This window comes from Notechis scutatus, chromosome 1, assembly GCF_049901735.1.
Source record: "Notechis scutatus isolate UNSWTSFEM ecotype Mainland chromosome 1, rNotScu1.2, whole genome shotgun sequence".
Taxonomy (NCBI): Eukaryota; Metazoa; Chordata; class Lepidosauria; order Squamata; family Elapidae; genus Notechis; species Notechis scutatus.
In genome coordinates this window covers 197,262,923-197,290,058 of record NC_142009.1, presented here as the reverse complement: position 1 = coordinate 197,290,058, position 27,136 = coordinate 197,262,923, and the positions used below count along the sequence as shown (strand labels likewise).

Here is a 27,136-nt window from a genome sequence, read left to right as displayed (position 1 = left end):
CTACCATCAATTATAATATTTTATCTTTTATTTGACTTTAATTTTTAATGGGTTTTTGTTTGCAATTCCGGTCAATGACTGTAAAGAAAATATTCATTCCTCGCCTGAAACCCATTAGGCATTCTAAAACTGGCCAGCTTGCTATATCTGTACATAGTATGAGCTCTCAAAATTTGTCAAATTGCTTTGGCATCTCTGAAGACAATTTTGAAATGTGTGCATTCACACACATTTCAGTCTTGAATCTTGATGACTACCTGGACTAACTTTGCTTTTGCCTCCTTCCTAGGATTGTAAGGGCCCAAAACTCAGCTGGCATCATACATAAGGGAGGGCTAGAAGCAACCACCTCCTGGTTTGAAGCCTTGCTTCATTAACCTCTACTAAAATGGCTGTAGTAATCACTTAGTTCTTAAGTCATATGTACTATGTGGTACAGCCCAGAAATAATGCAATCCAAATGCTACATATCTGAAATTCTCACTGGTCTAAGTGCCAAAAAAGTATTAACAATCCAGTAGCAGAAAGAAAATATATTCCTGTGTAAGTTCTGTGTACCAGAGACAGCTTAATCTTAATAGTAAAAAACTAAAGATTTTCAAACTTTCTTGGTTTATAATGCCCTTAAGAGTCTCAGTAATTTTTTTCACAGCACCCCTAATTTGTGCAGTGTCTGGCTGACATCAAGAATTGCTATTTTCCTCAAAACTGAGGTGCAGAGGTGCAAAGCACAACTATAAAAATTCTTCCTTGCAAAGTCAAATTCTTTGAGATTAGTACTACAGCTGTGAAATACCACTGTGCCATGAGCTTTACTACTGAGTAGATGAAAGTGATCTGTATTATGAGTGAGTGTAATTACAACAGTGGAGACCAGGAGACTATATCCAGTTTGGGTAGAAAATGGCAAAGTCTTATCAAAATACTACCAAAAAAATCTCAGTAACTCTTAGGAAAGCTTCCTCTGAAGTGTGTCTCTATTTTCCAATTAGTTGGAAAAAGTAGCAGTTGAGCAGCTAACTGGAACAAGGTACAGGGATCATATCAGCCCGTATTGAACGATCTGAATTGATTACCATTTATGGTATTGATATTCACCTTTTAAATTCTGAACAGTGTTAAGTACGATTTTTCCTTTTATGAACATGCCCAGCTTATCCAATGTAGGGAAGAGATCCCTTTCAAGGCACTCCCACTGACAGAGGTCCCTCTGTCACATGGGATAAGTCCTCCTGGGTGGTTTCCATGTTATGAAATGTATATTTGGGGAAGTTGTCCCTTTGCTCATTCTCACTTACACAAAATATTATCTCTCTCTCACACACACACCCCACAATTTTGTTAGTCATCTTGAGTGTTTGCCAGGCCAGAAAGAGAAAGTATAAATTAAGTAAATTAAAGTATGTTGAGTTTGAAATAGTACAGAAATGTTAACTTTCTGAAGTTGTCAAATAGATGTTAAGATCTAGTGTTGGTGTTCTCCATAGATGTGAGACATCACTTATCAGTCGTCTTCCTAAAACAAGACAAGTTTTAGGAAGAGTACTGGTGGGCCCGAGTCTTCTGAATCTAAAGCCCTATGGTTCTCCTACCAGGCATAAGAAATTAACAATGCTAGGCTAGAACTGCTGTAGATAATTTCTCTCCTGTTGTACCAATGAGAATTTCAGGAAACTTCTATTATACTGGGTGGAAAAAAGTAGGAATTGGGAAAGCATTGGGTATAAGAGACCATAAATTATTATTAAACACTAGGACTGTTTGTGGTAATTTTACCACAATATTCAAGCAGCTTCAGATAGTTTTAATAGCTTTCATAACTCCAGGCAGCTATAAAGCTGACATTCCAGAAATAATAGATTTTGGTTTAACACCGGACTGAAGTATATCCAAAGCAATCTGGTCATAAGCTGGTCATAAGCTCGGATTCTCCTCCTCCTATCTTTTACAGAAATAACTGTGCAAAAGGCAACATGCTGGGGATAGAATGTTCCAGGAAAAACCAAGATATTCTGGTTTATTAAAAAAGAAAAACTCCCAGTATGTTTCAGAATGTTCTGTTCCCAGAAAGATGAGTTTTGTCATTAAATATTTTATATAGTACATTTTCCATTCATAATTTCAAGGAAAAAAAAATCATTGTTGCTAATAATGTCAGGTTTCTTAAAATGTGTTTGAACATGGAATTAAAATAACTGAGAAAAAACTGGTTTGCAAAACAGTCTTTTATTGTATCCGTGCCACACATACTAGTGAAAAATAACACTCCTAAAAAAAAAGAATGCTACCTTTTCCACAACATTTTGTTTTAAATGAAACTTCAAGTACTCTTACATAGGTACAAAAAAAAGTCTGATCTATCTGCCTCCAACAGGCCACCACAACACACAGTAGATAAAACACAGTGGTTACAAATTTTTTTCTTCTTTTTTTCTTTTTTGTTGTTTCTGTGGCAAGGCAAATGGAGGGAAATGTTTTTATGAAAAAATACTGTGTGCGTAAGAAATTGTCACATTTTTATTCCACATGGATACAAATGATTATACTCAAATTTGAGGCCCTGGTGGCTTGAAATTATATAACAAAATAGAAAAATGGAAAACTAATATCCCCTACACCCTGTTTTAAAGGCAGGCACTACAAAGATTAAGGAGACTCCACAGTGTTGGTAGAGGATACTTACTGTACAAGCCATATCGCTGTAATTACCTTAAAACTAAAATAAAATGCTACAGTCCTTTCTAAGGCATAAACAATGTCTCAAACAATATGTACACATCATACATATTTAAAACAAGACTTAATATAAACAATAATGAACAGTATATACATATGTTTCATTTTTCTTCTTCACTGTTTTGAAATACAATTTAACTACACAAGTGATGCAGCAACATATATATAAATGTACTTGTAACTCTACAGTAAAGTTTAATTTTTCGTGCTTTTTACAGCACATCAGTGTAAACAGTTTTACTTGGCTTTGTTTTGTTTTGTTTTTTTTAATTTTAAAACATTCCTTGTTGTATTTTCAACATTTAAAGCAATTTTATTTTATTTTATTTTTTAATTCTTCCTTTTCACAGAAAACGAAGAGTCTGGATGCTATTTAATCATAAATAATTCATAAAATTAAATACATTTACTAAAAATAAACTACAAAGTAAAAAAAATGAAAAATAGATATTTATTGAAAGGGGAAATACAACTTTTTTCCCCAACTAGAGCTCTGGTGGTTGAATATTCAGTGCGTTTTGATATATTTTAAATTGCTATTGCACTATGACACCCCTTACATTTAAATTCTTTGGGTGTGCTTCCCTGTTCTACCTAAAATAGTTTGATAAAACACACAAACCAAGAACCATGTTTACTGAAGGAGTGAAATCTTAAGAATTAGCACTACTCCCCGTGATCCCTTAAGGAAAAATAAAACAGTCATTAGTTATGCATGTGCCTTGTACTTTAATGTAAATACACTTCACATTGCTGGTCTTATTTGTCCTCATTTAAGAAAAGAAAACATGCTGGACTGTGATCACTTCAGCTCACTTTGAAAATCTCTGTCCATTTTTTTTCAAAATGTTTTCTCATGTTGTGGCCAGCCCGACCAATGTCAGAATCATCTTCATTAAATGTTTCACAGTTGTCAAACACAAGCCTGACATCTATAGCAAAAGCTTCAAGATTAGGATACCTGAAACAAACAAACAAACAAAAACAGCATTCTTTTTATGTGAAGTTAAACAGAAAAATAAAAATAAAATGCCTGCTAATGAGAAATGCAGTGTTTTGTTTAAAATTGGACGATGCTGTAAATCAGCAGATTCTATCAAAACCAATCATTACACATTTTCTATATAAGCAATAAAGTCTAATTTTAATACACTACTACTATAATGGTAACATACTTTGTAGAATAATACCATCTTTGATTTGATTGATCCTATGGCATCAAGTCAATACCTACTCATAGCAAGTACACAGGCAAGCCTTCTCAGGTTGATCTGTCCTGATCTTATACAGAATGATATTCATTTAAAAATGCCTCGGAGAATTTTATACAGGTCGTCAACTTACAATAGTTTATTTAGTGACCATTCAAAGTTACAATGGCAATGAAAAAAGTGACTTATGTCCATTTTTCACACTAACCACCTTTGTAGCATCTCCCTGATGAAGTGATCAACATTCAGATGCTTGGCAACTGGTTCATACTTACGACTGTTGCTGTGTCACCAGATCATGTGATCACCTTTTTGCAACCTTTTGACAAGCAAAATTAATGGGGAAGCCCGATTCCCTTAATGATCGTATTACAAACTTATACACTACAATAATTTCACTTAACAACTGTGGCAAGAAATTTTGAGCTCATTGTGGTCGTAAGCCGAGGACTGCCTATACCTCTAACTGGTCTCATGAATAGCACCAATAATAGTTAATAGATGTGGCACGATCAAACAAATGAAAAGCATAAGCTTACAACAATTTCAAAATGATGAATGCGTTCCAAAAGTGGCTAGTGTAAATTTTAGCTGCACTCCACTTCATATTTATTGGAGTAAATCTCTCATGGAAAGACCTGACTTCCAAACAGACACTCCTAAGAAAGTTTAAGGGCTCTAGGGGGGAATACAATGGATACACAAATATCACGCACCCCCTGCCCCTTTCATTAAATCGTGTCTGATTCTCCGAACAAGTCCCTGCAGGTTTCCTGGCAAGGTTGTTCAGAAGCGGTTTGCCCTTGCCTGCTCCTTCCTAGGGCTGAGAGTGAGTGACAGAGCCAAGGTCATCCAACACGCTTCGTGCCCAAGGCGGGACTAGTCTGATACCTTTACTACTGTACCAAACTGACTCTCAAAACAGTGCATAATTTAAAATAAATTAAAACTTGATTTATTTTAAAAGGAACTAAGAGAATACTCATAAAATCCACATGTACATACTGTCTCTGTCGGGGTATGCTTGTAAAGGCACTAATCTGTGCCGTGACACTGCCCAGCATGAGCTTCCTTCCAGTTCCATTTCTGAAATTTCAAGTAAGTTTCAGATTGCTTTCTTTCCCTATGCCAATATTTTTTATTTATTTATTTGTATCCCGTCTTTATTGTTTTTACAAATAACTCAAGGTGCTGGGCTAACATATATATTTTCCTCCTCCTATTTTCCCCACCACAACCTTGTGAGGTGAGTTGGGCTGAGAAAGTGACTGGCTCAAAGTCACCCAGCTGGCTTTCATGGCTAAGGCGGAACTAGAACTCAGGACCTTCTGCTTTCAAACCTGATGCTTTAACCACTAGTTCAAACATGGTCTCATATACTTCTCTCTTTTTAGATCCAATCACAGTGGTACTGCGAGATGAGTGGCATATTAATTTCAATAAACAAACCAACCAGCAAACTTCTATTTAAAAGTATCTCATTTCTGGTATTAGAATTTGAAACCAGAATTAGTCCGGTCTTTTTAGGAGTCTTTTTAATCCACCACCAGCAGGCTCCACCTACTGGTAGTTTTCATGAAACCAAAACAATGCCGCATAAAATGTCGTCCACATTTGTTCTTTGTTCAACATCATTATCAAAAAAAGAAAAAGTGGGAGAATTATTTTTGTCCTTTGTGTGTGCGTGTGTGTGTACACACACACCCTCACCCCTTGCCAATCTGCAATTGTGCTCAAATTCAGTATTTAATTTCAACCTGAAACGAAGGCGTTATTGCTATTTCTAATCAATCTTCCTGCCCCACCCTGCCTCTTCAATGAAGTTTAAAAGGTTTTTTAGAATGCTTCTCATGTTCTGGTATTAGTGTTATCATTGTTATCATTGCTTATTATTGATCTTCACATACTCCTCCCCCAAGACTTTCGAGAAGGACTACTGAACTGCAGGCTTAGCACTACAACCACATTCAGAAGGGCCTCTGGATGAAAATCTGTTGCCCTGACACCGTAATTGTAGCTCTGCAAAAATAAAAGTGTTCTGAATCAAGATGTATGACTATAATATCATGGGACTGCTGTAGCCAGGTGTGCTTGCTTCTGTATTTCCATTTTTGCAATTTTGTTTCATACCACCACTCACAAGAGAAGGCTTTTTTTGATTTGCAAACTGACAAATGTAGATTGATACAAGTTCAGATATAAAGGATGTAAAACTGCCAATGGCAAAGAAACCCAAACCTCACACTCAGCTATTTCTTAAGCTGAAGGTGAACCCAGACAGATGCTCATTGAAAGTTTGAGCTCACAATACTACTAAATGTGTTCTGTATCATTTTAGAACCATGAATATATCAGCATAAATCAGAAGAGGCTGAAAGGAGAATGCAAAAACATTCTGATTTTATTTAAATGTGAATGGTAAAAGCAGGAAATTCATCATATGATGATTTATAATAATTGTTGCTAGGTAAAGTAATTGACTGGTTTTGAATGGCTATATTGCTATAACATTAAACATTATAAAGCATAAGTGGAAGGATATTTGTTATGTTCTTGACTTTCCAGTGGCATTTAGCTGACTGCTGCATACCTGACTATGTGGGCTTTGATCTAATCCAGCAAAACTTTTCTTTTTTAAAAAAAATGCAGATATATGCATTATGTGATATAGGCATATATTTGTTGTTTCTTTTCCTCCTGCTGCTGATCCTCCATTAAGCCCAAGCACTATCCCATGTCCTTCCAAAGCATACTAATATCACACATAATATAATAGTATAACACATTCTGTACTTCATCTATTAGGGTCTTCAAACTTGGCAAGTTTAAGACTTGTGGACTTCAACTCCCAGAATTCCTGAGCTAACATCACTGGAGGAGGAATTCTGGGAGTTGAAGTCCACGAGTCTTAAAGTATGTCAAGTATGAAGACCCCTGCATTAGACAATTTTTCCAAACTCTGTGTAAATGTTCTTTGATGGTGGTCCTAGGATCTAATACATAATTAGACAATCTCGAGTCCATGTATGCCTTTTGAAGTGATTAATAGTGAATTTCCCTTTGAAATTCAGCTAATGAATTGATTTTCCCACCTTAAAACAGAATTTGACACTTGGTCTCAGATATATTTTGCAGCAGCTATTTCAGAACAGGAAAGAATAAATATCCTCCCTCCCTGTGTGTGTGTGTGTGTGTGTGTGTGTGTGTGTGTGTGAGAGAGAGAGAGAGAGAGAGAGAGAGAGAGATGCTTGCAGAAGCTAACAAACAGGATGTAGTTCCTTACTAGATTATAGTCTGATACACAAAGCTCAAGGAAACAACAAAAGCTTCAATTTCCAGTGTAACGACTAGTACTGCATACTTACTCACCTTGCCAGCCCTAACTGTTCATCATTATGGCATTTTAGCACCTAAAATATTGGACATCAGACACTACCTGGGTTTTAATTAATCAAAGTGGATTTAAAGTTTCACTTTTTTCTTTTTTGTAGTTCCTCTGATTTTTACTTACTGTCCACTATTCAGCTTCTCTCGAATTGTAGAAAAATCCATGGGTTTTTTAATAACTTTCCTATAACCAGGAACATGTTTCAAATTTACAGGAAGTAGGAAAGGCCAGGCATCTTCATGAGTTTCCAATTCAGACAGGAGCACACTAACAATATTTAGAAAGAAAGTCACAAGTCAGTTCTCAACTGTTTTGCATCTCATGTTACAATGAGTACCAATAAAAAAAAGTCAAACGGCACATTAAAAAGTAACACATTTATTAAGGGATTAGCTACATTCCCATTCATCTGATGCAGAGAGGAATCTTTAAAAAATATTTGGGACAGAGAAGAATGGTAAAAAGCAAAATCAGAAGAAAATGATACTATAGAAGCTGTATAGATATGAGAGACCAAAATAGCCACATGAATAAGAGGCACTGAATTCTGCCTAAGTTTCTGCGATTTAAATAAAACCTGTTTCTCCCAGTCAAGTTTTGACAACAGAAGGGAGATTAGGTGACTTCTAGTGAAAAGATGGCCAATTGATGACACACTCAGGGAAGGATCCCTGAAGTGGTTTTCCCTGGACTATAATTTTTCAGCTTACCAACAGGAGGAACTGGCTTTCCTTTAGTTTATATGACTCTCCTGCGTTAGGGAAACTTCTTGAATTATCCCGTAAGATCCTCCAATACAGCAAAGGTCTGCAAGTAGCTTCAGGAGCTGTGCTTCAAAGGAGCCTCCATGCTGAAAGCTTGGGGGTGGGGGCAGGGCTGCAATCAGTTCCTTGTTGAAGAAGCAACCATTTTGGAATAGCCACAGCCTATTATTCCCTTTTGACGCTCTGTGCCATTTGGGGGATTTCTTCATTATTAAACAACAAGGAAGAAGGCTACTGAAGGCAAGTTAAATAAGGAACTGTGGAATATTTAAAAACAGAAAAACTGACGGAGAAATATAAAGGCAGAAAGTTGTGGTTCTAGTTTATTATTTTTAATAATTTATTTTTATGATTCCTGATTGGCCAGCAACTCTTAAGTGATTTACACCAAAGCTACTCTTTGACTAAAGAGGAAGTTAAGATAAAGGAGCAAATTATTAGAGATGTATTTGAAAAATCTTCAAAAAACCCATCAGTTCATAGATCAGCGATGCTCCAAGGATGTTAAAAAAAAACTTTTTAAACTACTTCAGAGATGCAAATATGTGTATAAAGTTACTAAACCACCGAGGCAATTTCACAAGCTGATAATGCAGGAGTTGGTTCAGGGGTGGGATACGACAGGGTTAACTACCGGTTCGGGATTTACGAGCTTCCCTGCCGCCTCACGCCTGTAAATCATCATCAGCACGCTGCATGCCGAAAAGCAGCCTTTGAAACAGCCCTCATTTTTTGTTTTTTTAACTGCAGCTGTGCCTCGTTCAGCAGCTGAAGTTGAAAAAAATCAGGAAATAAAGATCAGGTAAGAGCCCGGGTGGGCAGGTGGGCAAAACCATCAGCAGACATAGAACCGGTTCTATGTCTGCTGCTCTTCAGAGCTACCGGTTCTACAGAGGTGGACAGAACCGGTAGAAACCCACCCCTGAGTCGGTTGCAATTTTGGAAAATAACACCAATTTTTATTATGATGGTTTAAATATAAACCTCCCAACAAAATTGAAAGAAGAGCTCCAAGAAAATCTGCAACTTTTAAAAGGACAAGTTTAAGGACAGTTTTCTCATGAACATTAGCAACGTTTGAGAAAACCTTGAGAAATAGAGAAGCTAACTAGTTGCAAACATTCCAGAAAAGAAATTTTATTCTTGAAGACAATTTGGAAGGAGTGATTTAAATATAATGAGTCAATTGGAATTAGAATGGATTTTTATCAGTCTGATATTTGTAATTGAAAGAAGGTCTTAATTTAAAGTTTGAAAATGTATTTTTCTTTTATATATAATGCTTACGTAATTCTTAAAGTTTGTAAAATATTATTGAAAGTGTACTTAAAAGGATGTATGTTAAGAAAGTATCTATGTTAAATAAAAGATGTATTAGCTTAAATAAAAGTTCAAAGTTTTAAAAAGGATGTATACAAGAAGAAAAAAATATTCTATGAGAGTAACTTGGAAGGAGTGATCTAAATTTTATGAGTTAATTGGAGTTAGTTGGCATTGTATTGGTCTGAAGTGAACTTTAAATAGGAAGAGGAAGTTAAAAAAGATGTGTTAGAATGTTTTGATTTTAGAAATGTTTTTAAATAAAAGTTTAGTTTTTAAAATGGATGAAAAAAAAGTATTTTTCCCTTTAAGGTTAAAGAATCTGAAAGCATACAGTAATCATTGTTAATGTAAATGGTAACAGTTTATAAAGATTATTAAGTGCAAATAGAAATGCATATTATTTCCACAGAAAGGAAGATAAAGCAGAAATGGTTAAATTGATTGTTCAAAGAGGAGAATATATTTAATTATGTTTTTATTTGGGTATCACTTCTGAATTTTGTGCTTGTGATAAAAAAAAATGTAACTTCAATTTTGGTTTTGCCAATTAGATTTGTTGTCATAGAAATGAGTAGTTATATACTAATGTGTAAAAGTAAAAAATTGAGGCTCTGTTTACCTTGTGCTAAAATGAGTCAGAAGTCAATGCTTTTTTCGTTCTTCCCTTGTACCTCATATTTTCTTTCCCCCTCTCTTTGTCCTTCCCTCAATTTCCTATTTTTATTTGTATTTTATATATTGATAAAACAATAAAAGTAATGAAATAAAAACAGAAAGGAGATTATGTGAGGAAGCAAGGCAGGAATGAGGCTATGGGAAAGTAGAAGTGGAATTTTCATTTATCTGTTTTGCTCTTAGGTTGGGGCCTTTCAGATCTTTCTTTGCATGAGATTATAGGGCAGGCTCAATTTTAAACAGCTCCTGTCACATTTGAGAACCTCAGTTTGTTTTCAGATAAAATCTAATATTAATACACAAGCAATACCTGCATAAAGCCAAGTCCTTGGATTCATCACGTTTCATTTTCTTCACAGGGGAGACATTTTCCTGTTTTGATGGACTAACAGAAATGCTGTCTTCAATTTTTCTCTTTTTGGACTCCGTTTTCCCCCTTTTAACAGAACTGCTTACAGATGCTGAGTCCTCATCTTCCATTTCTACCGCTGGAGGGAATTTCTTGCTTTTCTTGTGTTCATTACTTTTTTTCCCTTTCATCTGATTTTTTTTAACTTTTAAAGTTTGACCACTTGCCTGTATCCGAAGAAAAGAAACCAATAAGTGCAGAGCAAACATATATTTATTTCTGTTAGCAAACCTAGTCCATACATTTTCATCTGAAGAGTTAGCCACAAACTAAGCGCAGAGTTAATTGTGCAGAACCTTCCTAAAAGTGTCTTTAAAAAGTTATGAACCAGATGCTTTCAGGACAGCAGTTTTCTTCAAGGACAAAGCTTGTATGCTGTGAGAACATGGCACATGATATAACCATGTGGATGAAAGGACAGCACTGAAGATGAATTTGTAACGAGTATTTCACAATATCAATACTTCCAATTCAAAATTTCTAGAGACATGAAGTGCTGACCGTAGGTCTTACTAAATTGAAGTCAGGGTAATAAGAGGTTTCATGAAGGCCACTCATCTCACTACCAGTCCTGTACACACAATAATCTTCTTGGTAATTTGGAAATTGATACTGTATAATTGGAACCAGCTGCAATGGAATGTCATTTGCTACTAGGCTCTTGTGCAACTTCTCTTTCCTCACAGGAGCCCCCGATGTATTTCCAAAGGGCTTTTGGAACAACAATCAGTGAAGCATCAGGGCAATGATCTTCTTTTCTATGCTTGTGATTGTACTTTCCACTTATACACTATATAGGAAGAAAGGTTCAAACATGATGTTTTTGGATGCCATAATCAATAACTTGATTTTTGGAAATTACTGAAATGGGCTTTCTTAAATTCAGGCCAAATCTAGAGTTCTATAGATTTTATCAGACTTCATTTTCTCCATTTTCAAAAACTAGAATTTAATCACTTTAACTACTCAGATTATTCCACATCGTTCAACCAGTTTGACACCAAGACTAGAAATTTCATTAAACAATGGGGCATTAAAAGAAAGCATATATTTTAGGACCATGTTACAGTTTAGGTCAGTTTTAACTGCTTTTACTTAGATATAGAAGAATAAACTCACTGTAAAGGATGGGTGCTGCAAAGGAAATTGCCCTGAAAAGGGGGAGGTTAACAAACACTAAGTAGAGTCAAATTGCAATACGCCTAAAACCATCAACTCATACCATCATCAAAACTCTTCAAAATAATTTTGTTTTTAAGCAAGTAGGGATAGATAACATTTCCTAGTAGAAAGCTGCTCCAAAGTCTAAGTGCAACCCCAGAAAGGTCATGCCTATAAACATATAATCATAGATCTAACCACGACCCCTTTGCTTCACATATATGGGGAACTAAAGCAGATTCTCCAATGATGTTTCAGTCAGATGGATCAAAACTGGACAGAGAAGGCTTGAAACAAGCAAAATGTTAAAAAGTTATGATATTTATGTAGTTTCTTACCAGGCACATCTAAATTATATTAAAGTAACCAAAATATCTTTACAATCCCCAAGGCATGTCACAACTTTTGACCAACCCTAATGTTTGGAAATTGAAAGCTGAAAAATTTGACATGCGCTAAGCTGTATTGTGCTGCCACGTCATGTAGGACTATAAAGGCCAATACCAACCCTTTGATTTCTGTTTGCAAGCTCATAGGAAACAAGTGAAGGAACCAAAGCACAGCTATAATATGCTCATGTCAGTACTCTGGTTGCTGCATTCTGGGCCAACTGAAACTTCTATACCATCTTCAAAGGGGACCCCTGTGAACATTGCAGTAGACCAAGGGTCCCCACACTTGGCAACTTTAAGACTTGTATAGCATAGCTGGCTGGAGAATTCTGGGAATTGAAGTCCACAAGTCAATAGACCAAATGTGAGGTGAGCCAGACATAAGTTACTGTCCTCTTAGTGCAACTGTCACAACTGATGAAACTGGGCAGAATGTGCCTTGGCTGTGGCCTTCACCTTCCAATCTAGCAATAGCTGAATCCAGGAGAACCAAAAAGTTGCAGACCTGCTCCTTCCCAGACAACCACACCCTGTTGAGAATGTTCACTACCATACGTTATTCATCCCCCTCTTCTTCCAGTGCTTCAGACATCTCTTCTGCCACTTTTATCTTCTGGAGGTACTTCTGAGGCTAGCTAGCAGGGAGAGGCCCTTGGAAGCAATCACATAAAGGACATGGATCCTCTTGCCAGCAGGAATCAAGGATTCAACAGAGCTGCTATAAAATCACCAGGAAAGTCCTTAAATGCTTGTAGAAAGCCATCCAGATCCATGCAGTGCCTGGAGCAGGCCATCCTAGTTCTAGTCTTTCATTAATAAACTTCTAAATTTCCATGTGTTAGACTGGTTTAATAAGTCAAGAGGTGAATTCTCTTGTACGTCAGAGACATCTATGGTGTCAATATATTAATCTATAAATTACAAACTACCATGTCTTGTAGCTTAGGCATAATAATTACATGGCAATCAGTTGAGGGGAAAATTATACAGATTTATCTCCAATTCATCTTACCTTTGCTATGCAGGCAGGACAAAACCAGTCACCATCTGGAATAGTACTTATTTTGGGCCGATGGCAGTATGTATGGCAGCCTTTATCACAGCCATCACAGAGAAGCAGTAGTTCCTCATTATCTCCTTTTCGACATATTTGGCAGTACTACAATAAAGAGAAATTATTTCAGATCCATGAGTTACCTTCTACTGGAACACGATAATCCGCATGCTATGAAGACTCTAGCAACACTTTAAAATTATGTTCAATATCTGTTGTCATATGGACCATTTCACTTACGGCAGAAGTAGAGAAAGAAATACTTCGTCAGTCAGATAATTACTTCTACCTCCTTAATTTTATTAAATTTACAGATCTTATCTAAACCAAAATTCCCAAGCAACTCAATTAGGGAGGAATTATGAAAATTTTATAATGTTCCTAAGGCATTTGAAAATTGATTCCCAGTTACTGTATATTTTGCATTTGCAATTGTGTCATATTTGTATTTCAATTTGTGATAATTTGGAGTTCAAATAAAAATATGATGCTCCACTAACACTAAAACAGAGAAAGTATTAAATCAGGAAAGGTATGTGGATAATGTTGAGCTTATTGCTTGCTGGTTAAGGATATAAATTTGGAGTGGACAGTCCAAGCCCAAGAGCTAAATAGAGGGTCACAATTATCCTAAGACTTCATTTTTGAAGACTATTAAAGACAATCTGTAATCTTCATTCCAAAATATATTTGCTTTGATGACATAAGCAATGCCGAAAGTTTGGAAGGAGATGCTTTATTCCTCAATTTTTAGTGGAGAAACACCATAAAATGACAGTATTTCCAATGTTAATGGAAAATCATTCCAGTGCAAATTAGATTAATAAAATGTGTTGGAAACATACGTATCACAATTACTAGTGAAAAATAAGTTGGAAAGTTTGTAGCAAGTTGGAGAAAGAGAGTTATTTCAAGAGTGACACATTCACTGTTTGTTAGTACTTTTTCCCATTGATTACTACAGCATAAAAAGCTTTATTTTCAGAAATCTGATGCCCAGGATTCATGCAAAATCTCTTACATGCATTTGCATGCCATTTATGAATATGCAATTAATATAGCAGTGCCTGCTAATCTGTTACTTCTATGGGAGATGGGACATTTCAGCTTGTATGCTGTACAGCGATCCAATCTACACATACCGTTGTGTTGGGTGGGCATGCAAAGAAGCCATGCACTTCTTTAAAGCATGTACTTTGCATCTCATCTTTCTGAAGAAGCCTTTAATTGCAGTCTTTGACCCAGAACCCCCATTATGGCAACGCAGAAGGTGCCACTTTATTAATTGCATCGAGACCCCTCCCAGGGAGAGGGAAAGAAACTCCATAAAATTCAAAATACACCAGCAGAAAGGCTCTTTGGGAAGTTCAGAATATTGAATTTGGCTATAGGAGGGCTCTTTATTTTTATTTTTCAAAAAATTATCTGATCCGCGTAAAAAGTGCCAGTTAATTGTCATTTTGGGATGCAGCGACAATGCTATCAACTTAAGTATCTGCAAAGGAGGAAAATAGGATATGTAAAAATCAGTTCATAACACTTACAACTTTCATAATAGATTTTTCCCATGCTATTGTTTTCTGTAACTGCTGAATGCACAGAGCTACCTGTGCAGCACTGCGAGCTTCTGACAATGCCCTTCTCCATACCCTTAGCCCCGGAGCAATATCCTCTTCCATTCTGCATTGAAATATAGAGAAATTAAGCAGGTCACATCCATTTTCATCAGTTTCTGAACGTGGAACAATCATCGTCACATTGAAAGCCAAGCAATGACAAAAACATACACAGCCAATAAAGGTAATAAGGCTTAAGCAACTAAATTTGATGTAGTGCACAGACTGTGGCTACGTGCCTCAAAGCTCAATCACAACCATAAGATAACTTTGCAGGATTAACATACGTAACAGAAAAATAAATAAATAAATTAAATAAATAAATTAAATAAATAAATCTTTGCACAGCACCATGCATAAAAAACGCAGTCCATATGGATCAGAGACATACAAGAAGATACATAGATAAACACACAATAGGAAAAAATAGGCTCCAATTAGCAAAGAAGCACAATAATTTTTCAAGTTAATCTCAATAACCTACCCGTCACCATCACCACTAACGGATGGTGCAGGAGCAGGGACAGTAACTGTGCCCACATTATCCAGTTTGATCTGAATGGTGGTACTTAAGGGGCTCTTCAGATACCTTCGCTCTATGTTCCGCTCCAAGTCAGCAAGTCTGGTTACAGCTATATCTAGAGGGTTGTCACTCTTCCGTTCTAGAGTACTGCTACTGCTTTCTTCTCCACCAATACAATCACCATCACGCTTCTTGTGCAATGGAGTGATTGATTTATGCTCATAATATACCAAGTCTTCCCTTTCCGATTCTGGTTCGGGACACATCCAACCCTACATTTTAAATACAAAATTGGGCACATGTGTGTTTGGCCATTTCAGTTAACCATTTCAAATTTTGGACATTTGTTTACCTCCCTAAACTGCGCACCTCTTTCCGGAAGTTCTCAAAAAGTCAAAGAGCTGATTCTTTCTTTCCCGTATTACTTAAGACAACCACACATATTCATTTTTAAATCAGAGTTTTATGTTACATTTTTGGGAGAAAAAATAATCTGCAATCCAACAAGTTCCTAAGTAATAAATTGATTTTTAACTCATACCCAAGAGCCAGAGCTATTGTGGGAAATATATAACTGGCACAAATCCCAGTTTCAGATTTTTAGTTTGTATTTTTTTTTAAACCCTGTAATCATTTCTGATGACTCACAGTAACAAGGTTAATTCACATTAATTATATGTGTTACGTAACACCTTCATATTGCACATTTTGTTAATTCCACACAAAAAAATATATGCAAATATTTATATATATTTATTTCCCCTCCAAATTTTAAAAGATGCCAGAAGTCATATGTTGGTCATCATGACTAATGGTGAATGAAGATGGAATCAAAGAGCTACTCGCCTTTGTGCTCTTCATCAGCAGAACTTACTATTCTGTTTGCATGGAAAATCAAAGGCTCTTTCCCACTTGCATGATAATGTGTTTCCTCCCCCCACCCCCATCCTCAAGAGGGGAGGAAAAGAGAAAATTGTTGTCTCCACGGTGATCTTTTTGGTGCACTTTGAAAACAAGGTCAGCAAATCTGCTGCCTGCATTTGATGGTGGGGGCAGTGATTGCTATGCAGCTGCTACCCTACTTTTGGAAAAATGAGATGCAAAAAGATCACTTTTTTTTCCATCTCCTGAAGCAGGATACCTGCTTTTACGTCTGTGCTTGCTGAGGAACACAGCTATCTCTTTGCTATCCAGCAAACATAGAGGTTAGAGCAAGGTCACCAAGACAGGACAGCAGCAGGGATTACTGATAGGAATATTGATCCAGGAGATAGTTATTTTTGCTAGAATCAAAAGAAAAGGAAAAATTTGGCTGCTGGGTGAATCTCTGTTGTCTTTGGCAGACAGAGAAGGATCCAGGGACACCCAGAGTCCCACAGGCAGATAGGAGGGGCAGTCCCATGGTGGGCTGCTGACCTCTCTCAAGCTATTCCTCCACCATGTGAATCAGAATGTTCAGACAGGGGAGACCTTGCATTTGCTGCAAGCTATGTCCTCAGTAGCAGCAGCCATTTTGGAGCTATGTGGATGACATACAAGGTAGAAAATAAACTGCTCAAAGTTGCACTCCTTGTATAGCATTTTCCCCCCATACACACTGGGGAGAGATACTGTTTGCGATATACTAGTCTATCTTTCAATAAAAATGACACTAAAATCTAAAAGACAGAAAACAGATGCTATTGGTCTCCATCACTCCAAAACCTGACAGAAAAAAAGCCTAAATCTACACTCAAGTGTTTTCCTGAACCATGCAAATTTGAAATATGATCCCAGAGATGCTGTATTTTGAATTTAATAACATTGCATTAAATTCTACTACATGATTCTGAGGACTTGCAGATTTATGATGGTCATGTTTCCTCCATAATATTTATTTACTGACTTATTTTTATCCCACCTTTATTATTTTTTATAAATAACTCAATATTAACGTACCTAATGTTTCTTCCTCCTCATATTTTCTCCACAACAACAACCCTATGAGGTAAATTGGGCTGAGAGATCATTTCATGCCTAAAGTGGCACTAGAACGTCAAGGTGTCTAGTTTGGTGTCTTGGTTCATGAAAATAGTTATATTTTTTAAATCCCATTTCCTAGTTTTTCTTTGAAGATTTAACCAACCATAAAAAGAAAGCCCACTCCATAAGAAAAGATGAAATAACTTCATTCCAGGTAATGTTAATACATTCTTCAAAATCTTTTGATTTCTTTTATTACTGAGAATAATCCTTAACTCTAGAAAATCTATTCTTCATAAGTTTGAATTAGCACTTTAGCCAATAATTACTAAATACAGATTTTACTGAAATACATTTTACCTTGATCTGTAAACTAGCTGATGCCACTCTTCTCTCTAAATCCTCTACCTGCTGAAGAATAGCAATATCCGTATCCATGGCTTGCTCTTCTATGGACCAATTTTCTACAATATCTCGTGTTACTTGGTTTTCATCATTTTCATTTATTTCAATAATTGCAGCTGTATTTAGAAATTAGATTAAACTATTTTAGTATAACTTTCAGATCAATTATTTTGAAGTAACAATGAGCTCAATGGCAATAATCATTTTATCAATATAAGAGGTCACAATTAATCCAACAAGTATATGTCTATTGAATTACTTGTATAGACATATACTTGTATACCTAATTTATAGCTGTATAATGTATTTCGCTGTTCAGTTGAATTTAATAGGTTAGAATGCTTTGGAATCTTTAGCTCAGTAAAATGATGAGAGAACGGACATAAGAAAGTTTTATAAAATTATGCATAGCATTGAAGAACTCAATCAAGACAAGTTTTTCCTCTTTTTCAAAACACTATAGCCAAGGAGTCATGGAAGAATGATTGGAAGGAGATTAGAACAAATGAAAGGAAGTATTTCCTCACAACAGCATAATTTAACATGTGGAATTCATTACCATTTAACATAGTGATGGTCACTAACTTGGACAGCTTTAAAAGGGGACTGGAAAAATTGAGACCAGTCAACAGCTGTTAGTCTTGGAGACCCATTGTTATTCTTTGGGTTGAGGTAGCATGCCTCTAAATACCAGCTGCAGGAGAATAAGGCAGGAAAGAGAAATATCTCCTGCTTGCCAACACACCAAGTTAGCCATTGTGAGAAACAAAATGCTGGGTTAAGATGGGCCTTGGCTTGATCCAGCATAGTTATATTCTAATGTTTTTTTATTAAATAAAAATGTCCATTAGCCATTTTATAATTAATAGGTCACCTAGACTTCATGTTATTTCTGTGCCACCTGAGCTATCAGAAGCCAATCTTAAAACATCTAGTTCTCATTATACCGTTGCATTTTTCCCCCCAATTACATACCATCTTTATTCTTGAGGCAAGCTAGAGTAATATAATCCATATGTTTTTGAATTTGCTTCTGTAAGGCCTTTTCTCTAATTCCCCTGAGATGCAACACTTTAACCAAAGCTTTTAGGTCGTCTGGGTCAATAATTCTCCACCAGCCAAACTGCATTTCTGAATCAAAATATGGAGACAAAGAAAGATTTAAAATATACAAATGTTCTATATGGGAAATAGGCACCCCAAAACCTGAATTCTCTAACATTAAAAGACACAGATATATGACATCAGGGAGAACTACAGCCTAGCTGAGATACTTGATGTTATTGCCATTGTTGCTGTTGCTGCAGAAAATATATTTTCTAAAAAAATTGAACAGTGGTTTGCCACAAACAAACACTGGGTCATTTTAAAAAGTCCTAGTCTCTAACTAGAAGAACAGAACTAGGATTCTGTTAGAATTAGTTAGAAACACTATAAAAAGAATAAAAGGATACTGACCTTCTGGGATAGGCTTTGGACTAGGATAATCAGCTGGTTTGGCTACTTCCACAAGAACTGAAGAAGGTACCGAAGTTTGTTTCTCAACCTGTGGCACTGGTGATTCGCTTTTACTTCTTGGAACACTGGGTGTTAAGAAAGAGCTACCATTGCCCTCTGACACTCCTAGGCCGGATCCCATACTAGGCAATGGAGATGAAAATGGATGATTTGAACTCATAACGCCAGTAGGCCATCCACAGAACTGAAGTCCCATTACAGGCAATCCTGTCTTCATCTGCTATACAAAAAAACAACAACCCCAATTCAAATAGTTATAACTATTTGTTATATAACACTCCATGCAGGAAATTGCGGTGGTTGGAAGGGACCAGTCCAACCCCCTTCTCAGGCAGGAAACCCTATACCATTTCAGACAAACAATTAAAAATCTCTAATGTTAGAACACCCACAATTCTGGAGTCAAGTTGTTCCACTGATTAATTGTTCTAACTGTTAGGAAATTTCTCCTTAGTTCTAGGTCGCTTGTCTCCTTCATTAGTTTTCATCCATTGCTTCTTGTCCTGCCTTCAGGTACTTGGAGAATGGGTTGACCCCCTCTTCAGTACAATACAAATCAATGCAGCTTTTTAGTAAGAAGAACTTGCAATAATTCCAATCAATAAACATTGAGCCCCAGTATAGTGTATTGATTAAGATATTAGAACAGAAAGATCCAGGTGTAAATCCCCATTTGTCTGTAGCACTCACCGAATGACCCTTACATTAGCTATTCTTTTTTAGCCCAACTTATTTCTTAGAGCTGCTAGGATATGCCATTATCAGCTCTCAGAGAACAGATGGGATAAAAAAAGTATTGACTAATAATAACAAGCATATGCAAAGAGTTCCATAAACGGCTCATCCTGTACATGGAACAAACAGCATCTGTTTTTGGAATAGAATTATGACATGCATTTTTCAGAAAGATGTTTTGAGATAGGACAGGGAAGAAGGGAAATAGGGAAATAACACAGCCATTTCAAATGGTACATGGCAACGAAGTAGAGGTAAGGGAAAGGAAGGTAGTAGAAAGATTTGGAAAGCGATGAATGGGCTGATTTGATATGTTATACTTGAATTCATAATCAGAAGTCACAAACATCAAGAAAGACGGTACTGGAAAGATGGGAAAGGTTTTTTTTTGTAACTGATGGGTTTCAAAGTATGGATTTAAGGTTAATAATTAATAGTATCACTTTTAAATATCACAAAAAATCATGTTCACATAGTACAGTTATTGCCATGCAAAAATATTTGCTTTCAAATCTTCTTCAAAAAATATTGTAGGTTTCTTTGACTCAGATTGCCTCAGGTACCATTTTGTATCTAAAGTGTTCCCTTGCTTTAGAAAACACATATTTTCTAGCATATGCTTTATATCACCTCACTGCTTATAATAGGCTAACAAATAGCCTTTTTATTTCTAAATCCTTTTCAGAACTGAATAGAACACGGGTGTCAAACTTGCAGTGTCATGTTGCCATCACGTGACATTATCACAATATTTTCTGCTTTTGCGGAGCTGGGGTGGGCGTGGCCTGCACATGACACATCTGCCCTGCAGGCCACCAGTTTGACACCCCTGGATAGAACTTGCAGGGAAGTGGTGCTTTTTGAGGGATGGGTGCCAGCCAAATCTGAATAAAGTAAATATAGGATTACAGTGCTGAACTCCTATCCTGGCAGAAATTTGCGGGCATGGTTGCATCTTTTTGGAGACAAAATTTACTAAGATGAAACAGGACATTGTGCAAATAACTAATTTAAAGAGGTTACCAGGGATCCCATCTCCCCAACTCTAGTATGTAAATAATTTGTAAGGAAACAGTACATACACCAAGCGTACCAGCAGGTAACTACATTTAACAAACTTTAAATGCAATGGACATTTCTGTCCCAATTCTCCATACCCTTGAACTAACGTAGCATCTGAAATCAGGACAATACACTTAAGTTTAAGATATATTACATGATATTTATATAATTTACATAATTGCATAAATAATGGGAATGGCTGCGTATAACATATTTTCATATTGAATGGATATTCAGAAATAAGACAGACTCCCTCCCCTGGAATGGTTTGTTAAAATTGAGATTTTACTTGAATACACAACTGTCTAGATTTGGACATTTCAGTAAAGTTTCACCTATACTATCTCTGCATAGATAAATATCAAATATCCATAACTGAGTTCACACTCTATATTCGGTGTCAAACCCGCGGCATCACAGTGGTGTCATGTGACGTATCGGGACTCCCCCCCCCTTCGCTAAACCGGGCAGGGGCGGGGCCAGCATGTGATGCATCCAGCTTGCGGGCTACAAGTTTGACACCTCTGCTCTATACTAAGCCATAGTTTGTTTTAAGTATGGATCACTGAAAAAGTCACAATGGCTCAATTAACAAGTTGTTGTATGACACAAACTGTGCTTTACAAACTATAATGATTGGTTCAGCTCGAATGATTTCAAATATTCCATTAGCCAAAACAAGACAAATCGTATTAGGGCTTAGTATAATGTGTGAACTCAACCACTGGATTGAATTTTGAAAGCAATTCCAATAAAGAGAAGCTGGAGAGAGAAAAGGAGAGTGATGATTAAACCAATTCCTTTCCTCCTTACGACTCCCTGCATCCCCCACCCTACCCAACCAGACCCTGAAGATCTTTACACTCATATGCCCACAACTAGTAATTAACTTTCTTTCTTTACAACAAATGGTAATCAGGATTCCTAGCATCATTATATTCTTTCTTTCCCCCTGTAGAAAGTGCACAGGATGAAACTTCCTGTGGAATAAAATGGAATAAAATGCTTACCTGAAGTGGTGACAAGGCAAATGGACTTAATCCTATTGGGCTTGGTGAAGAGGCTGAACCAATAAGTGGAGATGGAACAGGTGAGGGTGATTTAGATGGAGGATGAGAATGCGGAGTGAGAGATGAAGAAGAAGTAGCAGCAGCTGGTGAATCTAAGTGGATAACAGAAGTGTCATCACAAGGAGTTCTGGGTAACAGGCTAAACCACTGCCTGCTCTTTTCTGTAAGAGTCTTTAACAGTTGGTCATTTGAAATTAATGGAGAACTATAAAATTTCCCTGGCCCGATTGCCACAGGATTAAAAAGATGATTTGGATCAGATCGTTCATTGCTGCTTTGTGATAAGGTGGCCTGGTGGCTACACAATGAGGTTTTAGAGCTATTCTGATATGCCAACGAGCATCCATTTGCTGCGCTGCCATTGGCTTTAGTGGCCAGCACATCCGACTCGGGAGGCATTTTTGCTACTTCTAAAAGTTTGCTTAGCTTTGAGAAAGAGCCGGGCTTCTGCAGGAAGAGATTTGTGCTGTCCTTCTCTTTGACATCCTCTTTCGGATTACAATGTGTTGCACTTAAACAATTTAATTTTTCTTCAGAGGTCTCAAAAATTTCTTCTTTGATATGAATATTTTTGGCCTTTTTCAGCTTTTCTTTTTCTTTTGCAATTTCTTCCAGACCTGTAGGCATAGAAAGACCATTACTTAACTTACAGCCAAAATGGATTTGGTTTCCAGCTGTTTAAGCTGAAAAACCACATTCTCATCTTTAAAAAACCCACCATACTCTTGATTTATAGAATAATTTTTAAGGTAGGATATTCATCTAGGATAAAATCAACAATGATAACCAAAAAAATATAACAAGCACATATAAGGCTGATCATAATTTCATTTCAAGAGATGAAACAGAAAAACAATCAAAAGCTTTCTCTTAACATCTGAACTGAAAATGCCTGACACTTCAGCAGACAGAGGTACCAGACAGAAGAAACAGTCTTATTAAATGCATCACGCAAAGGGGATTCATATGGAAAAAGCCTTTTTTGCATGTTCTGATACATAAAACACACTTCACTGCTGGTAGAAACCTGAATAAGAGAGAAAGAGAAATGAATTTATACTGCACCTCAATTTTGGTGTCCTAACTTATGCCATGGAGTACTGTTCTACTTTAGTGATGCAGAATATTTAAAAAATAATAATACAAAGATACTCTTGTAGTGTTAACTAATTTTTTTCCAGAATTTCAAAATAAGGGATGAAGAAATGGGGCTGTGTGTAGAAAATAAAAACAACATGGATTTCACAAGTACCTAGCACAAAGTGAAATGTTCCCTAACCCATGGTTTAGTATCAGCAATGGGGCTTTTTTGTTTGGCAGCAAAATTCTGACAAAACATTTTTTATAAAAATTCCCATTCTTTGGCACCAATCATATTTATGCTTTATTCAAGGAGTCTCAAGGGAAATTATTTTTACTTAGTGCATTTATGTTTCCAGTGCTTAAATTACTTATTTTTAATTAACAATTATAAAGTGCCTTAAAATTAGGCAGTATCCTATTATTAGGTTCAAATATCAGCATAAGGAATATACTATTGGTTTTTGTTATCAAGCCTTTCCCCCTTTGTGTGTTCTTTATGAAAGGTGAGTACAATACATTCAATAACTGTGTTACTACTTGTATCACAACAGGCATCACCCAAATAAAAGAATGTGGATGAATGCATAACCAATTTATACCTAAAAATTCTCATAAAGGAAATAAAGAGGAGCAGACTCTTCCAGATAAATATCTGACAAATATTCTGAAATGTGAACTCTCCAGAATTCTATTAACTGTGTTCATAGAGCAGTTCCATTTTTTAAATAAAGAAAGCTTTCATTTATTTATCCCCACATTTCTCCACTCCTCCTTTAACCATGTGTCAACATGCATTAACTATTTCTTCACAAAAAGCAAAAAGAAAAGAGAGATTCACATAGAAAGGAGCAGACAGAAGGGGAAGAAAAGTGTTTGGTGCTTCCTCTCTCCCAATTTCAATCCCTCTTATGATAGTGCATTTGGGATATCTTTAGCACAGTTGATAATCACTTTTAAAGGGCATGGGGCCCGGTTTCTTGCAAGACTGCCTATCTTTGGGTTCTGCCAGTCCCATTAGATCCAGCAGAGCGGGTATTCACCAACTCCCCTTGATGAAGCAATGTCACCTTGTGATGCCTAAGAAACATCCCTCCCCTATTATGGCATCTGCCTTGTAGGGAGATTTAATTTGTTCCAGATTGTAAATTTGGGATTATCAATAGTTCACAAGGCAACATAAAAGTGCATTCAGTCCTTCAGTCAGGACTTACCAATATCAGCTTCTGGCTAAAAGAAAACTTTGATAGAGAAAAGCATGGACATTTTTTCCAGAGTTCCCAGATCTAGCTGAGGATACAGTGACCTAGAGGTTAAGATGCTGGGCTTGTTGACTGAAAGATTGGCAGTTCGAGACCAAAGGACCGTGCAATGGGTTAGTTAAGTGGTGGTATTAAATTTTTTTTTTACTACCGGTTCTGTGGGCGTGGCTTGGTGAGCATGGCAGGGGAAGGATGCTGTAAAATCTCCAGTCAGAGGTGGTATTTGCCGGTTCTCTGAACTACTCAAAATTTCTGCTACCGGTTCTCCAGAATTGGTCAGAACCTGCTGAATACCACCTCTGGGGGAATTCCTATTCTAGCCCCAGCTCCTGCCAACCAGCCTTCTGTACACTTCGGCATATAGTCTTGACCACGGAAGTATTTTCAGAAAACGCTGGCTCCCTCAGCTAAGAAACAGAGATGAGCATCCCCCCCGCCCCACAAGTCAGACACCACTGGACAGGGGAAGCCTTTACCTTTACTTTTTTTAGATTTAGCTCATTACCTTCTCCACTTTCCATGCCTTCAACAAAAATGCCCCCACATTGGGGCAAAATCCAGTATCGACGTCTGTAACGATCCTGGCCGAACATCATTGAACGTAAAGAGTGAGAAGCTTCAAATAGCTTTCTTCTGTACTGGTTTTGCTGCTGTTGTATAAAAAAAACCCACAAGGTTATGCCAATGAATGACAGACAGTTCACCAAACTTTTTGGATATTTAAGTTGGTTCCATTGTCCTGTGTTTGAAAAACTGAAAGAGTCTAATTGATGATGATGTGTCACACTGGACAAAATTAAAACAGATTGAAGAAGACATTCCATAAGCAAAATTTGGGCTTTTGTTACCAATTTCCAGAGAACAAAAGATCCAAAGATTTTCACTGACACCATGAAAACCAATGAAATATTACCAGTTATGACTTACAGCAAAGGGTGTGTACATCTAATACAGGGGTGTCAAACTCGAGGCCCGCAGGTCGGATCCGGCCCGCAGGGTACTTAGAACTGGCCCACAAGGCTGCCCTGGAAACAGTGAAGGATTAACCCGCAGTGCCTCGGCCAGCGAAAACGGTGCAGGAGGCCATCACAGCCAAAAACCCGGCCCACCACAGGCGCCCCTGACACGAGTTGTGTTGAGCTGGCCATGCCTCCCCTGGCCACACAACTCCACCCTTCCCTGAGGTCAACCCTGATGTGGCCCTCAATGTAATCAAGTTTGACACCCCTGATCTAGTACAATAAGCCAAGCTAATATGAGAAATTGTGGCTTTTTATATGTAACTAACAAGATATTTTATATGGCCTTGAGATAAATTATGTAAAGGAGAACTTGTAGACAAAGCTAGTGCTCAGATGTCCATAGAGAAAGAGAAAAAGTTAACATGCTGAATGCCGTATTCTTGCTTCAGTTGAACAAATGTCAACAAATGCACATTAGACCTGAGAATATGCATTGGCACATGCCTCTCAAACTGGAGAAGTAGAGGATCAAAAATTATAGATAATACTTTTCCTTATCTAAACTAATAATTTTGTCCTATTATAATTATTACTATAGATGGAATCAAAAGGTCACTTTCCATCTTCAAAAAAAACCAAAACCCATTAGCAGTTTGCAGCAGTTTTACTTTGAGAAAGAAAGCATATGTTATTTTGTTTTGAGGTTCTTATAATTCTGGTGAGTAATATTAGTTAGAAGAGTACCAGGAACAATCCATTAGCACATTCAAGTCTTCTAAAACACACAAAGATTGCTCTGGCTCCAGAATAGAGAGCACATTATGATCATACAATTCAAATAACAGATCCCAGTATAAGGCAATATAATGATTTTTTTGTAGTGCTCTTTGCAGGCTTGTGTTAGCATCAAATATATATACAGCCCTGGATTTCTGCCTTTTTATAATATCTCACAGATTTACATTAAGCCAGGTTCAAGAGCTTTCTTTCTTTATACTTTGTTATATCAGCAGCAAATTGCTTCATCTTTCCTCATTTTCAACAAGACTGAAATTTGGTTAAGACAATGAGGTAAAATCTGGTGAATGTGAGAACACTTTAAAAATAATTCTTGTCTACATTATAGTGACAGAGTAAAGTTTAAATTTATAGAAGTTCAGGTTACCTTAGTAAGTTTGTCAATCTGTTTCTCTAGTTCCTCAACACTTGCAGTTTGGTCTCCATCATCCTACCACCAACAAATAAAATGCGGTAATGCATTATTTTCTATATACTAATTGTGCTCACTATTATAAAACCAGAATTTTATGAAATATGCCTCAAACATTACAAAGGTGTTGCAATCATAAATATTTATTATGGATGTGGTCTCCAAATGGTATCTATTCTTTACAGCAGTTGTACATAGGGAGACGCAAGTATGGCAAAAAACTAATGATTTTTTAAACATATTGATTTCAGCAAGGCTAGAGCAGTACTGTACATGCAATGGCACTGTGGTTCATTCACACATCATACTGAGCCTTCACAGAATAGGCCATAAGTCTTGATGCACATAACGCTAAGTCAGGGGTGTCAAACTCACGTCGTCACGGCAGCATCACATGACATATCGGAACTTCCCCCCCTTTGCTAAACTGGGCGTGGGCATGGGCGTGGCCAGCATGGGACGCATCCGACCCATGGATGGGGAGTTTGACAGCCCTGCACTAAGTCATAATAGGCAACTGCATATCGTTAGTCAAAAACAGAAAAACTGAATGGCAGTTTATTTTCACCAAAGGACACAATAAATTCTTCCCTCCTATGCCTCTACATAGTTGGTAAA

General features: G+C 36.9%; 1 protein-coding gene across 36 annotated transcripts in view; it reads right to left on the bottom strand.

Moving 5' to 3' along the window:
- Nucleotides 1-2,207: 2,207 nt before the first annotated feature.
- BAZ2B (bromodomain adjacent to zinc finger domain 2B) overlaps nt 2,208-27,136 on the bottom strand; it is a 233,243-nt gene continuing 208,314 nt past the window's right edge. For 27 of the 36 annotated variants that reach the window (XM_087949919.1, XM_087949922.1, XM_087949910.1 and 24 more), the window contains 12 exons: nt 26,474-26,536; nt 24,852-24,996; nt 21,945-22,621; nt 19,078-19,357; nt 18,595-18,750; nt 17,575-17,735; nt 15,214-15,524; nt 14,658-14,793; nt 13,072-13,218; nt 10,408-10,673; nt 7,459-7,602; nt 2,208-3,697 (listed from right to left, as the gene is read on the bottom strand). In XM_087949919.1, the coding sequence (XP_087806045.1) occupies nt 3,544-3,697; nt 7,459-7,602; nt 10,408-10,673; nt 13,072-13,218; nt 14,658-14,793; nt 15,214-15,524; nt 17,575-17,735; nt 18,595-18,750; nt 19,078-19,357; nt 21,945-22,621; nt 24,852-24,996; nt 26,474-26,536 (2,640 nt within the window). In that variant the 3' untranslated portion in view covers nt 2,208-3,543. The remainder of the gene's footprint in view (nt 3,698-7,458; nt 7,603-10,407; nt 10,674-13,071; nt 13,219-14,657; nt 14,794-15,213; nt 15,525-17,574; nt 17,736-18,594; nt 18,751-19,077; nt 19,358-21,944; nt 22,622-24,851; nt 24,997-26,473; nt 26,537-27,136) is intronic. The other 9 variants (XM_087949892.1, XM_087949894.1, XM_087949905.1 and 6 more) reach the window with 4 other exon arrangements.